This window comes from Mytilus galloprovincialis, chromosome 1 (assembly GCF_965363235.1).
Source record: "Mytilus galloprovincialis chromosome 1, xbMytGall1.hap1.1, whole genome shotgun sequence".
Classification (NCBI taxonomy): Eukaryota; Metazoa; Mollusca; class Bivalvia; order Mytilida; family Mytilidae; genus Mytilus; species Mytilus galloprovincialis.
In genome coordinates, this window is record NC_134838.1 from 68,647,086 (window position 1) to 68,665,738 (window position 18,653).

The following is an 18,653-nucleotide window of genomic DNA, read 5'->3' on the forward strand; positions in this document are numbered from 1 at the left end:
GATCACAATTTCATTGTCATCAGGAAAGACATTTTTCTCAATCATATAATCTCATTTCTTCAATTAGCATCAAGAAAATGCAGAATTTAAGGACGGAAGGAAGGGTGTAAAGTTCAAGTAATTACACAAATAAGATGTGATAAATTTACCACCATTGACACAATTAAATGGACAGTATGATTCACGGATGACTAGGCTTCATTCTAAGAATTTAATACAAAAGGAAAGGATGCCTTGCATCCAGAAGTTTACAAGATAGGAGAGAGAGAATAAAAAAGGAAGCATGCAAGAATGAACAAAGCAGAGTGAGAAGTGAGAAAAATGTTTACGTGTAAGCAAATTCAGAATTGTAGTTTTGAGGAAAATTATTTCTGACTAGCTGGACCATGTACCGTCCGTTGTTGTTTGTCTTTGTTTATATGTATTTTTTCGGTGACTTGTGTGTTGGTATAGTTGATGTGGTCTGTTGTCTTTGGCTCGTTAAACTTTCCAAGATTTTTTTTCTTTGCACAGTTTTGTGGCTTATTAAGAAAATACGAATACATCTAATCGTACGACATTGTACGAGTTGAACATTTGAGTAACTACGATCAATTTACATTCTAAGGTATGTTTTTGTAATAAGAACCCCATCCTTTCATAAAAATCATTTTAGTCCTCTGGACTAGATATTATTTGCACGGAACAAATTTTACACATGATTAGGTTTTGTTGATCTTTTAAATATGTGTTTACAAAATTTAACTCGTGGAAAAATCATCCAAGAAGCATATGAACCGGTCGTTTATGTGCAAATTTACGTCAAGTTGATATTTGAGTGAATACATTAAAAATGTCGGCTATATGTCAATCAGACAGCATCCCTGCGATACAAATAGCCAAAAGACTTCTAATAATTCCATGCATGACAAAAACATGTATTTTATAGTGAGTTTTTCTATGTTGTGATGTTATATTATTGTTTCAGAAAAGGGAGAAGGTTTGGAACCATTAAAACGTTTAATCCCGCTGCAAATGTTTGCACCTGTCCTAAGTCAGGAATCTGATGTACAGTAGTTGTCGTTTGTTTATGTAGTTCCTACGTGTTTCTCGTTTCTCGTTTTTAAATAGATTAGACCGTTGGTTTTCTCGTTTGAATGGTTTTACATTACTATTTTTGGGGCCCTTTGTAGCTTGCTGTTCGGTGTGAGCCAAGGCTCCGTGTTGAAGGCCGTACCTTGACCTATAATGGTTTACTTTTATAAATTGTTATTTGGATGGAGAGTTGTCTCATTGGCACTCATACCACATCTTCCTATATCTATATACATTGTCTGTTCCTTTAACAAGACATGTATCTATCGTGTTCCTTATTTTTATGCCCCACCTACGATAGTAGAGGGGCATTATGTTTTCTGGTCTGTGCCTCCGTTCGTCCGTCCGGTTAAAGTTTTTGGTCGAGGTAGTTTTTGATGAAGCTGAAGTCCAATCAACTTGAAACTTAATACACATGTTTCCCATGATATGATCTTTCTAATTTTAATGCCAAATTATAGTTTTGACCCCAATTTCATGGTCCACTGAACATAGAAAATGATAGTGCAAAGTTCAGGTTCAAGTTTTTGGTCAAGGTAGTTTTTGATGAAGTTAAAGTTACATCAACTTGAAACTTAGTACACATGTTCCCTATGATATGATCTTTCTAATTTTAATTCCAAATTAAAGTTTTGACCCCAATTTCACGGTCCACTGAACATAGAAAATGATAGTGGGAGTGGGGCATCCGTGTACTATGGACACATTCTTGTTTAAAAGAAAGTTGAATTATTAGGGGGGTTTTTTTGGTTGAAAATAAGAAATTATTGTGTGTAAAAGGTAAAAAAGTCAACGTTTGGAACCGTTTCTACTCTCATTTCTGCACTATGAAATACACGTTATCTTTTTTCTCTTTATCACTGTTTTTTTTTTAAAGGTAAAAAATTTGTCGAGGCAGTTGCCTCATTGACACAATGGAAGCTATATGTACGCCTCTGGTCCATGTCTGTAAAAATAAATATTGGAAGGAATCCATGTATTTTTGTTTTAAAATAATAAATGGAACCACCTTTTGGAATCATAATTATCTTAGACATGCCCAATGTTTTACATTTAGTAAAATGTTAAAAATAAAAAATAAAAAATGTATAAGTAAGACAGTGGTAATAGTACATGTTTAACAGTTCATTTTCTATACGTACATGCAGATCATGTACCTTTACAATAACTATACAACTTTAATATCATTTACGGTTCATTGGAACTTAATTCTTCGATAAACCAATTTGCATAAACATTCACTTTTATATTTTGAAACACTCAGGCAATAGCAAGAAAACCCTGTTTGGACCAATCTTGGTACAAGAAATTGTTGCAATAGCTCACCGCTTGACAGGAAACTGGATTTTTCTCAAACGTTAATACATTTTGTAGAAAAGTCATATGAAGTTATCATTGCAGTCTTTTGTCTGTTTCAGGGAATAGTAGTAAATTTCATGGTAATAGTTCAACAACTAGATCGTTTTCAGCAGGAAATGTGAGAGCAAGAGTTTGGAGAGCATGCTCACTTCCGAAACCTCAATTCATCTCTGATGAAATTCCAATGAGCTCAGGTCTAGTATAGTCTTAAACTTTATTTTAATTTACTGAATCCATTTAAGACATTTATTTAGAATGTTGTGTAGTAATATTCAAACAGCGCCTGCTTTCTCCGATATAAGCTATATGATCCGATATTCAAGAACTTGTGTTTACTATCATGATTTCCTTGATAGAGGGTTACTGCTTCAAGGAAGTTTTCCTTTCAGGAGCACCAATGTTCAGCCCCGTTTTTGTTTTGTTTTGTTTTTTATTTTGGTTTGTGCTGCTCAGTCTTTCGTGTTCTGTGTGATTTTTGTTAACGTTGTTTGTGCTTTCGTCGTTTTAATTTTTGCCCGTGGTATTACCTGATTTTTGTTTTAAAACCCCCTTTGTATCTTCGCTCTCCCCTTTTTTTTTATAAGTGGACGATTTGTACTTTTGAGAACAACCCCTAATAAAAATTCAGCGTTCAATTTGAAAAATTCTACTTAAATTAAATGAATATTCATGAAAATAAGGAGATGATATTTGATATAATTTCCAAAGAGACAAATATCTACCAAAAAGACCATAGATCTAGAATTTAACCAACTTAGGACATCGCATGAACTATTTGCCTATCAGTCTCGCTTTTGAACATTTAAATGTTCAAACATAAATAGAAAAAACACAATTTCAAAAAGTTTGTTTAGTCCGTCGTCATCATCTCCTCAGAGATAACTATAATTATTAGTTTTGGTTTGATTCCTTCCGTTGACCTATAATCCAAGATCTTAATATATCCTCTAAAAAATGAATATGTATATCTGGTAATAAAATGCAGTTTCGGTGACAATATCTCATATGCTGTTTTATTATACTAATTCATTGCATTTTTAAAGATGCATGTGATGAGGAACATTTCATGGTTGTGTGCAGTGCTATGAATAAAATTGAGAATGGAAATGGGGAATGTGTCAAAGAGACAACAACCCGACCAAATAAAAAACAACAGCAGAGGGTCACCAACAGGTCTTCAATGTAGCGAGAAATTCCCGCACCCGGAGGCGTCCTTCAGCTGGCCCCTAAACAAATGTATACTAGTCCAGTGATAATGAACGCCATACTAATTTCCAAATTGTACACAAGAAACTAAAATTAAACGTAAAAAACTATGACATAAAAGTCTGGCGCCCGATGCGGGATTCTGACATAGTAACCCTCTTTATATAATGCCCATACGCGCTTGGGGCATGGACCTCCCTTCTTAATTAAAGATTTTTATCTCACCTTGTCCAACTAGCAAGTTTGAGCTTTTCTCGTCACTTGGCGTCCGTCGTCTGTTGTCTTTCATCGGTCGTCCGTTAACTTTTACAAAACTCTTTTTCTTAGAAACTACTGCGCCAATTGGAACAAAACTTGGCCACAATCATCATTGGGTTATCTAGTTAAAATATTGTCCAATGATACCGCCTGCCTACAAACAAGACCGACATGGCTAAAAATAAAACATAGGGGTAAAATTCAACTTTTGTCTGTTATCTTGAAAACCACTATAGATAGCGAAAATCTGACAGGACAGAAATATTCAGAATGATGAAATCTACCTACTGCCCATTACATCAAGACTATCTATCCAATATTTTCTATCTATTCACACAAATTTTTTTCTCGTGTATAATCTTTACGAAATCTGATAATTTGGCATAACCAAATAGCTTGAAAAAGCCTGATGACCAATTCTTTTTTTATCATTTTTTTAAGAGAATATAAAAAACTTTGTTTTAAATACGTTTTGGCAAAGTGATGAAAAGTTATATCGTTTTTAATTCAAAAAAGTTGATTAAAAGTTGGTACCAAACACGTTGACTAAAATTAATTTGGCTCGTTTAATTTTTATAAAAATTTAACAAAATATTTACTTTGTTCCTTGGACAAATATTTGAAAATTTCAAAAAACTTGAACCACACACTTTATCGGAAAAATTTCATTGGCTATATAACAGTTTGACAAACACTAATTTTAATCATTGAGAAGCTGAATATTTCTTTAAGGCGAAGTGTACGTAATTGCACGCCTCTAACGGAATACGGGATTAAAAACGTTCGTCGTTAGTTACGCAAGTTATCTCCCTTACTCCAAGAAAGGACACACGAAAGAGAAACTACTTTCTGCGGTCTATAATGAATCCAACAAGCACGCCTGTGCTGTCTTAAACATCATAGAAATTATCAAAATAACTCCACTTAGAAATCACAGCATTCTATACGTTGTTCTGTGTGCAGCCTGACTTAAAAACACTGTTTTTTGTTTGTTTTAGAAGCGTAGGAGAAGGCATTTCGTGTTTATGATATCAACAGAAAGGAAAAACGCCTCACAACAAAATTATAAACAAATAAACATGTAACAATTTTTTTCTATTGATATCAAATTAATGAAAATGAAACCTGGATTGACCCAACAATATCGTTTTAAAAAGCCGTAGTCTTGAACGAAAAACAGTGCTCAACGTAAAGTTTTATAATAGGTTACAAATAATTAATGAAAGACGTGTGAATTTAATTGTTTAATTAAAAAGACGTTGAAATTTTCGTATTTTGTGCAATTGAAAATCTAAGGACATGATTTATATTCATATAAGAAATCAGACGATACCAAGAGAATAATTTGACCACTAGTCAAAACTTACCAGTCGGAAGAACAAAGACGGAAACCAAACAAAAAATAAACAAATTATGCCCCAAAAATTACTCAGTAATTTAAAAATTGTCTCACTCTAACATTTATCTTAAAATAAGTAAAAATTATGTCATTCAACTCCCAGTTTTCAACTTTTTCTACATGTGCAGAAAATAAACAGGTGTCTTCTATTCCGTCCGCAATTTATGGGAAAACTAATTCTAAATTTAGAACCATATTGAAATTGAAAGTAAACATGTAAGATAAAATATAACATGTCATTTCTTCTTTCACAAATTCCAATTTCGAAGAGATATATAGCGAAATCTGTTTTCTTTTATTTTGCCTGTGTGCATCATTCAAAATTAGAGAATGTAATTTTGAAGTATCAAGTCTCAATTCAAGATTATGAATGAATAGAATATAGTATTACGGAAAGGGAGGGGGGAGGGTGTAGGACCTTTATCGGAACTGCGGGATCGGGTGTTTTTAAGCTCGGGATTTCGGGATTGACCCTTTCGGGATCCGGGAATTCTATTTCCGAATTTAGGTAGTCGGGATTTAATTTTTTTTTTAATTCGGGACCTCGCCGGATTTCGTGTTTTTAGGCCCGGGATTTCGGGATCTGGATCCCTCCTTCCCTCCCCCCTCTATTATGGTTAAAGAAAAGAGGTCAGGGAAGTTTTGTGATACTTGTAACTGCAATTTAATATTTCGTGGAATGAGAGGTGAAATGTGTTCAGACTATTACATTTTGATTTTTTTTTAAATTTAACCAAAGTTTACTGCAAGGGGTGTTTAACGACCTCGATGATTATCCATGAGGATCTCGCACTTGGTCAGCTCTAAGTTTTCACCTACATGTAGTTCATGTTCATACAAGAATTGAGAAGCCTGTGGTTTACTAGTCTTATAATATGAGACTTTGCAGTTCATATAATTTACATTCAACGTTTTTTATCGAATATTTCAAGGCTTTTTGACTATCAATGTTGACCCCCCCCCCCCCCCTCTTCCCGGTGCATTACGTTTGCGCGCATTACCATTACATTTGCGTGCAAAAATCATTACGTTTGCGCGCAGCTTTTGTTTACATTTGCGCGCATTTTTTTGACAGGTAAACTCGGGTAAATACAGGTCATAATACTTTATTATTTATTAATTTGTTCAATTATTTACATGTATCAGTACCCCTTCCGTTAGTCTAAGTCTCCTAAGGCACCTACTTTGAAAGAATTCAATCAATAATATTTTAGGGAAAATACAGGTCATAATACTTAATATATTATTTATCAATTTGCGCGCAAACGTAAAATATTTTAATCCCCAAATGCGCGCAAACGTAGTGCGCCCCCTCTTCCAATTGATTGGATAAAATGAATGGATTGCCGCCCCTATTTCAAACTGAAGTCCTATAAACTGACTGGTATTCGAATTTGTTAAAAGAAAAAAAAATTGTATCTCTATTGATTCAATACCGTAATGCCGAAAAACAATCATTTGTTTCCGCGAATTCCGAACAGCTAGAAATATATTCCCGAGTTTCAATTCGAGTAACTCGAATAATTCAAGCCATTTCCGATTTTCTCCCACACGAGAAATGTAGCATTCGTACATCAGCTGAATAATACGACTGAATTATTCGGGTTACAATTTGTGTAAATCCCGAATGCACATAAAAGTAAAGGTCCAGCCAGACTTTCGGAAATGGACTGTTGTAGATTTCAGATTGATTTCCAGAAATAAAAATCATACAAAAATGTTTCACGCAAATATTGATTTAGTCTTCAGACGTGTAAAGTTATACAACGGTTACTAGCCGGTCTGGATTGTGATAAAAAGAAGCGCATGCAATGCATAAAATATATAATGTCGTGGCTCAGGGATGTGTTGAATTATAGAGATGCTTAATATGCGGCATAAAGATAAGATGAATTTACCCAAATGTACTAAGAATTACCACACAACTTAAATTAACTTAAATATTGATTTGTTATCCTGTGCCAGACAGATGGCTGATATTTTGAGAATGCAAGTTTTATGGGAACAAAGATTTTGAAAACACTTCGCAGTGCTTAGATTTTAACAAAAAATAAGACACCAAGGTCGAAAATAGTTCTAGTTCATGATGAAGAAAATGTCAACCGTTTTCTAGCTTGGCGATCTCCGCATGCACCCGAATATAATAGACAAATACAATACAATAGTACACAAAACGTAACATAAAGAACTAAAGACCGAGCAACACGAACTCCAACAAAACGGTATATATTTCATACAAGTATAGGACTATATGAAGCGACGTCAATAACGTTGTCGTTGTTTTTTGGTTTTTTTTTTAAACTCAAGATTCAACTTTAACAGGGTATAGCTTGAAAAGTAGCACGGTTGCTAAGGACTTTCTTTGCACCAATCGATTCCTCAGACATTTTAGAATCGTCTCATAAATTTAAAAAAAAATCGATTGTCTAATATAATAGAAAATCTTGGAAATGTAACAATTCCTGCCGATTTCACGATTTTCCCTATATATCCTTTGTAATTTTGGTGTATGATGCTGTTAACTTCAAAAGCTCGTATCTCAAAAACGAAAACGGTTACCCCCTTTTTTTATTTTATTTTCCGATTTATTTTTACAAGCAGAATCTACATGTAAAATTAAAAAATAATCCATTGTGTAGTTTAATTACGTACACTTCGCCTTAACAATAGAACGTAATTAAAACGTTCAGCTGATTTTTACAGAGTTATCTCCCTGTAGTGTTATGTACCACCTTAAAGGCATAGTGTTTGGTGATTTTCTGTCCTGCAGGTCAAGTACGGAAATCTTACTTAGATTCTGCACCAATGAAGATGTTGCCTAATCAAGATAGTAACCATGAATCTTTTTTTATTGAAGATATTCGACTTTATTCATGCACTATTCTTGTTTTACATTAGGCGATTTCAAGTCTTTAACACATGGGCAGAGACCAACGTGGGTTATTGTAAGAGTACACATTGAGCAAGGCTGGATTTATGAGGCACAAGGTAATACTATATTGTTATTGCTTAAGATTCTATACAAAAATGTTAATTGACAATCTATAGATGTTTTGCTATCTTTTCTAAATTAAATCATCGGTATCATCGAAAAGGTGGCATCAGACTAAAACCGGAACACGTTTATCTTAACAACCTAAGGATCCTTGCTTTTGGCAGGTAAATTGGTTGTATTGGCAGAAAATAACTTAGCCTGGCAGTTCTATTGTGTGTATTACCGGAACATACCTAAGCCTAGCAGACATACTTCTTAATAAGGTGTTCAAGCAATACACCTTATCGCTATTTGACCTCCATTACTGACCATCACAGACGTTCCCGTAAAATTTAGACGTCATAAGAGAAATTGTCTGAGGCAACAATGCAAAAGTGATTGTTGTATGCCGCCAATTATAGTTCAAATGTCGCAAAAATCTTTGGTCAAGTGTCGCAGATTCCGCCGAAATAGTAATTAGGTTTATTGTATTTCTAAACAAATAACTAAGAATGATGAAGGTCTCATTTTTTTTTGTCTTGATTGCGCATTTATATATATATATATATATATAAAACATAAAACACCGCCAGACTTATAACATATACTGTAAGCACAATATTGACGATGCCAATGTCCATGGATACATATGTTGTAAAGTTGGACAGTGTGTATAAAAATAAGATGTGGTATGATTGCCAATGAGACAACTATCCACAAGAGACCAAAATGACACAGAAATTAACAATATAGGTCACCGTATGGCCTTCAACAATGAGCAAAGCCCATACCGCATAGTCAGTTATAAAAGGCCCCGAAATGACAATGTAAAACAATTCAAACGAGAAAACTAACGGCCTTATTTATGTACAAAAAATGAACGAAAAACAAATAAGTAACACATAGACAACCACTGAATTACAGGCTCCTGACTTGGGACAGGCACATACATACATAATGTGGCGGGTTAAACATGTTAGCGGGATCCCAACCCTCCCCCTAACCTGGGACAGCAATAGAAACCTACTCTAACTAAGTTATTATTTTTAATAACTTGTGATTAGATATCAGAGAAAATCAAATAATAACCTTTTTTGTGATAAAATTGAGAATGGAAATGGGGAATGTGTCAAAGAGACAACAACCCGACCGAAGAGCAGAAAACAGCAGAAGGCCACCAATGGGTCTTCAACACAGCGAGAAAATTCTGCACCCGTAGGCGGGTTTCAGCTGGCACCTAAACAAAAATGTGTACTAGTTCAGTGAAAATAGACGTCATACTAAACTCCAAAACATATAAATAAACTAAAATTAAAAAACATATAAATGAACTAAAATAAAAAAAAACATACAAGATTAACAAAGGCCAGAGGCTCCTGACTTGGGACAGGCGCAAAAATGCGGCGGGGTTAAACATGTTTTGTGAGATCTCAACCCTCCCCTATACCTCTAGGCAATGTAGAATAAACAAACAAACAGCAATACGCACAGTAAAACCCAGTTTTAAAAAAGTCCGAGTCCGATGTCAGAATAGGTAACAAAAGAAACTATGCAAAAAGACAATGATACATAAATTAACAAAGGACTTCTAGCAGTTACTGACATGCCAGCTCCAGACCTCAATTAAACTGATTGAAAGATTATGTCTTCATCATATGAAAATCAAGCACAATCCCTCCCGTTAGGGTTTTAGTATCATACCATCATAAAATATATGAGAAGAACATAACCCGTATCATGCCAACAAGTATATTTAAGAAATAATTCCTTCATGTCATGCTCTATGCTCATTTTAACATGGGTAGGCATTATATTTGTCGATATTTTACACTGAGCGTTAGCGAGGTGTAAAATGTAGTCAAATGTAATGCCTACCCATGTTAAAATGAGCATAGAGCATAACATGAAGGAATTATTTCGATTCTAATAGGACAAATACAGTATTTTTATAGGTCGAAGCGTACGAAAATACCGTAAAAATGTTTAGCTGTTCCCGTTTCCTCCCCGAGGAGTCTGTACATTACATTTCATATTTGATAAGTTTAAAAAATACGAGCAGAGTAAATATATGTTGTTCGATATAACATACATTATAAAAGTTTATGTAAGATACTTGAATGTATATATTTTATAGAATAACGATGGAAATAACTTTAATATAAACAGTAAATGTGTGCGCATGTGTCAAACATATTTTGTGCTCATTAGAACACGGCTTTGTTTACAAAGCGTAATAAGGACGTCATATTAGAATGAGTGTCCTGTTATGGTATTATTTGGGTTAAATTTCTTTTGAACAACAGGTAGCGTCTTTTATGAAACATCCAGTGGTCCTTTTGGAGGTGTCGTATTTGCATTTAGTGGTAGTCAAATCAGATTATGGGTTCCAAAAAGAGGACCAGGACCGTCAAAAGCTAATGGTAAGAATTATCGTTGAAAAGTCAAATCATAGTATACTATTTTTTTTTTTTTTTTTTTTGACCAGTTAAATCCAAAACATTCCGTTTTAAACAACTTTACAAAAATCGTCCCTAGAGTCATAACAATGACACACGAAAAAAACAACCACGAAGACTTAAGAAAATCTGCTGAATTGCTTGTTTCAATTTGTAATAAGTCTCTTTTATATTTTCATTGGTTTATTTCATGACAGATTTGCTCATTAGGAGCAATTTTCAATTACTCTAAACAGCAATATTTCAACATCTAGTAAGTAATCAGGAGTTGGAAACAATATTTAATCTCTAAAACAAATCTAATATATACTATTTGTTTCTCAACCTCGATATTCTCTATCCCTGCCGAATCAGACCAAACACCTGAAAATTGGTATTTGCTCCTTCTGTAGTGAGCGCATAGCATTTAGGAGTAAGATCAAAATCTGGTAGGCTCGATGTTTGAATTAAGTGTCCGGATAGGGTGACATGTCTGATGACTCCTTATTCGTAAACTAAAACATAAGAATATAAACATAAGGGGATTAAGTTTGATTGTCGGTGAGACAGCTATATACCAGGAACCAAATGATGTGGAAGTAAGCAAAAATAGGTCAACGTACGGCTTTAGAAGTCGGGTTAAGCATGTCAGTCTAGTACATATAGTAATGTTTTCGTCCTGCTATACATAAATCTATATTATATATATAAAAATTAGGCCGTTAGTTTTCTCAATTGAATTGTTTCATATTTTTCATGTCGGGGCCTTTATAGCCGACAATACGGTAATGGGTTTTTCTCATTGTTGAAGGTCGAAGGGTTGCCTATAATTGCTTACATCCACTTCATTTGAACTTGGTGAATAGTTGTCTTATTGGCAATCATACCACATATCCTTATTTTTATAAAACTTTCCCATTGGACATGAAACAACAATCTATCCATCCATCTTAGCTAGCTATAGAAAGCTTGTATAATGAAGTACGTACCAAATTTCACAATAACGACTCAGATGAAATACAAAATTATTACACGATGTTTTATTCACAACTCCGAAGCAAAACAATGGCGTTTTATTGATTTCTTAACCTCAAAATCGCAGTAAGAATAAAAGCTTTCATTTCACGAGGAGTTCCTAATCAATAAATAAGACTTAGTCATTACTACATGTGAAACACAGCAATGTATTTTATCTTATACATTTGCATACCATTTTCCGTCAGTTAATATATTTTATACTAATGCTAATTTTCTCATTTTATATACAGGTGTTCCGTTTAATGCTATTAATGGTTGGGGAGAATCTGGTGAATTCGGATACAGCGAGACAGTTAGAGTGAGGGCATTTGTATGGAATTTTAAAAGTTTTGAACACAATCCAATTGTCCTGGAGCAAACCTCGTACATAACGAGTTCCAGCTTTATATCTGTTTCAGGGTATTCATTTCAAGATAACAAAAACTTGCTTCTGTTTTCGGTAAGTGGAAATAAAATCTTTCTTAACCTTCTCAGTTTTTCGAATACTTAATTCGTACTTCCACGAGCAACACGATGGGTGTCACATGTGGATCAGGATCTTCTTACCCTTCTGGAACACCCTTGATCGCACCCATTTTTTTAGTTGGCTTCATGTTGCTCAGTCTTTTCTCTTCTATGTAGTGTTTTGTAGAATGTGTGTTGTTTCGTCGTTTTCGTTTTTGCCATGGTGTTGTTAGTTTGTCTTCGACTTATGAGTTTGAATATCCCTTTGGTATCTTTTGCCTCTCTTTTATTAACTTAGCATGATGTTAACGTATACTCTGAGGGTAGCATTTATATTTTCTTTTGTAAACAAAGTATTTTCCACAATTTTTTTCCACAATTATCAAGAGTGACCAATCCCATGCTTCACTAATTATATCTCAGAAAATATCATGGAATGCATCCATTTTTGTCGATTCAACAATTAGCCACACAGCATTTCATGACACTTAGATTATGCATGCTTAATGTTATGCAATATTTGAAGCACTAAGGCATTTTTTTTAGTAATTCAACAATAGTGCTACTTCAGCATCGGATTTCAGTTTCGGTTTTGGTCGGGTTTGTTATGAACGAATTTTAGTTTTCAGTATAGTCATTTGAGAACGCTGTACTCTTTTAAGGTCTTGTAGTTTTGCTATCACTTGGCGTCCGTCGCCGTCCGTCGTAAACTTTTTCCAAGATCTTCTCCTTGTTATTGAACCAATTTCAACCAAACTTAAATGAAAGATCATTACTTAAGAGCATCTATGTTGTGGATTTTTTAAAATTTCGGTCAGTTATAACAAACATGGTCGCCTACTCGCCATGGTTAAAAATAGAACATACGGGTAAAATGCATGAATTATCTTATTTCCTGAAAACCATCAGAAAAGAGACAGGGCAAAAATGCTCAAAATATTTAGATCTGATTTCTGTATATTTTTACAAAAATTTTCAGATGACTCCTAGTAGGAGTTAGTATTCTGAACTGAACAATTCTTTGGTCTACTATCTAAAAACGCAGAAGCTGTTAATGACAAAAATAATCAGCAATATAAAATCTACAAAAAGTGCCAATATCATCGAAACCATTGAATTACTCCATATGGCGTTATTGTCCATAAATGACGTATTTTAACTAATTTTCGTACGTCCGTCTCTAACGTTTTCAAATATCTTCTCCTCTGAAACTTCTGAACTAATTTCAATAACATTAATGATACCAATTTTACTGTACAAGATGCGCATATCGACAATAAATGTCTCAATAGAGATGCTCTAGGTCAAAATATTTGAAAATCCAAAACCTAGTACAAATGTTGAAGGGCCGATAAAACAAAAAAAGGACAAAAAAACGAAACCCGGACAACCAATATGTGTGTGAATGATCTTTATGGTGCCAAGAAATAAAACGAACGAAATCCATGCCGGCCAACCCACATGGGCGGAATGGCTCAAAATAGAAATACGGGTCTATTATTCCGTTTTCGATAGAGAAAATCTGACAGTGGCAGATAAGTTCAGAAATTCAAGATCTTCTAACTGTCAATTTAGACAAAAGTTGTCAGACAACTCTTTTAGTTAGAAGAGTTGCTTTTGAATTACTATCAACTCTCTACAATTACATTATAAATTTCTAAAACGCTAGTCAGGCAAGCCTCAAGTTTTGTCCCTTTCAATTGGAGAAGTGTGTCACTCTATTGAGTGCCTAAATTAACTCGACCTATTTTGCTTTTACTTTTTAGCACATATCTAGATGAAGGTGAAATCAGAAATCAGAAAAAAATAAAACAAAAATGAGCTGGTTCCTTTATAACAAACTGGATTACTCATCAATAAAATGTATACTGCATTATTTTTTCCTTTGTTCTTTCTTTGACATGAGACTACATGTTTCTGATCTACGTATTCATTTTACCTTAAAAAGTATGGATTATTCTATAGAAATTAAAAGGGTAATTCATCCGTTTCAGACAAAAGCAGAAAGTGGAAATAATCAGGGCTACCAGTTCTATCCAGCTGGTTCCTCCATGACAGACGGGACAACAAACAGTACTAATACAAAGTATGGGTCATTTGTTTATGGCTTTACTGATGACAAGATTTACTACTGGGCACCAGATGTCACTCCATCAGGGTGTGTTTTGTTATTGGATGGTTTATGGGGTTCACAGAATCAACAACACTGTTTGAGTAAAAGTGCAAAGGACGTGGCACTGATAATAACGTTCAATGTGCTAGCAGATCAAGGTATGACGAAACATGTTTGTGGCAAGGAGTTTTTCCTTATCTCTTACGATTCTCTTATCTCTTACGATTCTCTTTCCCAAATGACGTGGAAACTGATGACTACGTTCAATGTGCTAATAATGGAACATCAAGATATGATGAAACATTTTCGTAGCAAGGAGTCTTTTCTAATTACCACTTAGAAATGTATTTTTGACTGTTATGTTGTAATGAAACTTTAAGTATCATCTTACTTTAAAGTTTCTTAAAGAACCAGTCATTTCTTTTCGTCTTTCACCAAAATGAATAATTATGATTTAGTAAGCACTTCAATGTTGACATGAATTATTACTGATATGGTCATAATTATAAATTAACCCTTTACAAAAGTTTGACTTTTTTTCAAATACTAAGCTTTTCTACCCCCAGGTATAGATTACAAAAAACTTTCGGAATTTTGGGTCGTTAATGTTTTCAACTTGGTACTTTATTTGGACTTTTTTAACTTCTTTTATTCGGGCGTCACTGATGAGTCTTTTATAGACGAAACGCGGGTCTGGCGTACATAATTTCAATCCTGATATCCGTATGATGAATATCATATAAAAAATATATGATACAAAATATTTATGGACCAAGTGGGAAATGGGTTTTCCTTACTTGAATCTGTTTATAGCTTTAATTTGATATTCAGGTTTGTCTAGACATCATTTAAGATAATCCTAAGACTACGCAACGTAAAGTTCAATTTCTGAATTGGTCAGTATGTGGTCTTATTAAATTTGACACCTCCAGAAGGGGCACTTTTGTGTTTAATTTTTTGAACATTAAACACAGGATGCTATCTGATTGATATACACTGATAGGACCCTTTAAGTTATTTAGATTATAATGATATTTTTCACTGTTCTCAGCGCAACTTTTTTTTATGTTTTTTTTTTTACTTGTAATTCTTTTAAAAGAGCACACATTCCGGACATACTGGAGAAGGAAACTGTTGTTTTACTTGATCTGACAAAAATATATAAAAATTGTCTTTATCAGAAGCCACAGAACCATGACCGCCAAGGGGCAATTAAAAAAAAAACAAAAAATTCCAGCGAACATTTTTAAAACATAAAAGAGGTAAATTAAAAGGGAAGGGAAAGTGCAGAGAAAAATCACGGGTAGTCCCCTCGTCATATCGAGAAGCGTTTAGTACAGTGATTTTGTCATAGTTTGGTTAAGATGAACACGGTTGTGTTTAGTGTTTTTGATGACAAATAGTGCCAAAATATAAACATTCAAATATTTTGTTAAATGAACTAATGACAACAAATTCAAGATCGTAAGTATCTTTGTTTATAGCTAATATGTTAGTACATCAAAATGTGTATCATATAGTTATAAATTTGACACAGAATAATGCTTGCGAATGTCAAAATTTAAAAGTTGTGATTCGTTTCTAATGCATAAAGAAAAGTGTTTTTCTTACTGTCTGCTCCATCACATATTTTGTTATCATATAAAACTGTCGTCAATTTTCCCGAAAAACAGCCCCTACTGCACACAATTTGAGATTACAGAAAATTCGGTGTCATGGTTTGGTTCATTCGTGTCATGGTTTATTTCATGTTGAACATGGTTCAGTTATGTGATTCTAATCGCGAATGAAGGAAAAGTAATGATTAAAATAAACAGACATCATATAACTTTTGAAATACTCTTTTTTTAAACGTTTTATTTGGAATACAAAAGGACATATATACCCACATTCAATGTAGTATCATATATATTAAGTACATGGTGCCAATGAGTAAAATTATCCACCTGAGACCAAAATGACGTAGATGTTAGCAACTATATGTCGCCGTACGGCCTTCAACAATGAACAAATCCCTACCTCTTAGCATGCTATAAAAGGCTCCGACAAAAATTTAAATTATACGTAAAAAAAAAATTAAATGAGAAAACCCACGTATACAATATTACAAAAACATAATTATTGTTTTCGTTCGTAATAATAATTGATTAAAATGGACATTAAATCGGCTTCATTCTAATTCGAAATTGTGATTTTTTCATCTATTTAAATTCGAAACTTGTGTGTATTTTTTAATTTTTTTTTAAATTTTACTAATAGTTTATAAAACAAATAAGTTTTAACTGTTGTCCATGTCACGCGTTAAAACAATTTGTTTCGTGGATGGTTGAATAAAATTGAGAATGGAAATGGTGAATGTGCCAAAGAGACAACAACCCGACCATAGAAAAAAAAAACAACAGCAGAAGGTCACCAAGAGGTCTTCAATGTAGCGAGAAATTCCCGCACCCGGAGGCGTCCTTCAGCTGGCCCGTAAACAAATATATACTAGTGCAGTGATAATGAACGCCATACTAATTAGAAGACTTATTGTGTCCTCTTGGTATCGTTTGGTTAGTTTTGTAGTTGAGGTACTATATATCATGGGCGTATAACCCCACATCTCCTTTTATTCATCATAGACGGGTTCAAAATAAAACAACAGATGTATATTTTACTAGAAAAAAATGTAAAACAAAAATTACGTTTTGACTAGCAGATACGTTTTTAAGTAGACATCTTTACCTATTTTACAAGTGATGCCGCTCACGATATCCCCGACAGAGTCCATCATGGACATAAGGAAAATAATTTATGTGAAACGGAAGCAGTGCTTTCTGGTTTTGTAATTAGTATCTCAAAAGATAGTTTAAAAGAGGTGTAGTGACTATTAAAATTATAAAAGCAAAATAACAAAAATACGGGACTTCAAGGACAATTCTAAACGGAAATTCCCTAAACGTGGTAAAATTAAAAACTGAAATACATCAAACGAATGGATAACAACTGTCATATTCCTGACTTGGTACAGACATTTTTTCTGAAGAAATTGGTGGATTAAACCTGGTTTTATAGCCAGCTTAACCTCTCACATGTTATAACAGTCGCATAAAATTCAATTATATTGACGACGATGTGGGAACAAAACAAACAATCATAAAAGGTAAAAATGTCAAAAATAAGAGTACAGCTGGCAACATTGTGTTAAAATCTTAATCACTATAAAACAAAGCAAATATGTCAACAAAGAAAAACAAAAAGGCATATAGACAAAGCACATAAGCAAAAACGAAAAGACAAGAATATAAAAATGTGTCATAGCACAATAACACAATGACGGGATGTATAAGTACCGAGCCACGTCAAATGGATTGGGCCAACAATAGACTAAACAGTTAAATTAATAATTTACAAAGACAAATAAAAGAATACCATAACAAAAGGACGAGAGTTCTTTAACATACCACTGGTTCATCAACTTTCTGCTCAGACACTGGTGACGGTTTACAAATTCTGAGTAGCATCTGCAAGTTCTTGAACATCGAATGAGTTGGGAAATGTATATCCCATATGCAAGGAGAAGTTGGTATATTACTGCTAAGGTTGGGGAAACTGATAATTTCAAATTAAAATCCTCGTTTGTCATGATCATACTAGATTCTGGTACTGAGATGACCGCTCATGTTAAATTCGAGGTATAAGTCTAAAAATGAGGCAGAGGAAGCTGTGTCTGTTGTTCCTTTAATTTCTAGTTCTGGGGATATATTAATGGAATTCAATCAGAAAAGTGTGGATTGTTAATGGAAAGAACAATATATCTGAATGTGAAATTAAATGATCTGGTTTCTTTGATCTTCTTGTTTTTACAAATGTCTGAAGGAACTCCGACTCATATGAAGATAAGAAGAGGTCGCTGCCGCACAGTTCGTTCCCATAAAAATGCCGACAATTTAGTGACAAAGTCTACCTCCAAATTCAACAAATATGTTTTCAATAAGAAACTCCAGCATACTGGTCACTTGTTCCTCTGTGTAGCATGTTTTATTTTTTTGTTCACTATTAACAAAATATGCAGTATGGTATCCCAAAGTAATAGATGTATATATAGCGTGCGCTACCATTTTTATGTTGAAAAACATTATGGATTATTTCTTTAAACCGATTTATCAATTACACATAGGGACTAGTGGTATACAGGGTTGAAAAAATGTATTTCAGAGAAAGATCGAGATTTACATTTATCCAGAAGTTCTTTAAGAGTTTTTTAAAATCCACAATTCACGAATAAATGTAGTTAAATTGTTTAATGTACGCTTTGCCAATTACAACATGTCAATTTGGTTTGAAAGGCTTGTTTTTCTTCTTAGTCAGTTG

General features: G+C 33.8%; 1 protein-coding gene across 2 annotated transcripts in view; it reads left to right on the forward strand.

Moving 5' to 3' along the window:
* LOC143082446 (E-selectin-like) overlaps positions 1-18,653 on the forward strand; it is a 70,235-nt gene that overhangs the window by 26,631 nt on the left and 24,951 nt on the right. Inside the window, exons 1-6 of one of the 2 annotated variants that reach the window (XM_076258113.1) lie at positions 454-607; positions 2,493-2,627; positions 8,195-8,284; positions 10,574-10,690; positions 11,974-12,182; positions 14,182-14,458. In XM_076258113.1, coding sequence (XP_076114228.1) covers positions 2,618-2,627; positions 8,195-8,284; positions 10,574-10,690; positions 11,974-12,182; positions 14,182-14,458 — 703 coding nt within the window. In that variant the 5' untranslated portion in view covers positions 454-607; positions 2,493-2,617. Of the gene's footprint in view, positions 1-453; positions 608-2,492; positions 2,628-8,194; positions 8,285-10,573; positions 10,691-11,973; positions 12,183-14,181; positions 14,459-18,653 lie in introns of those variants that run through there. The other variant, XM_076258104.1, reaches the window with a different exon arrangement.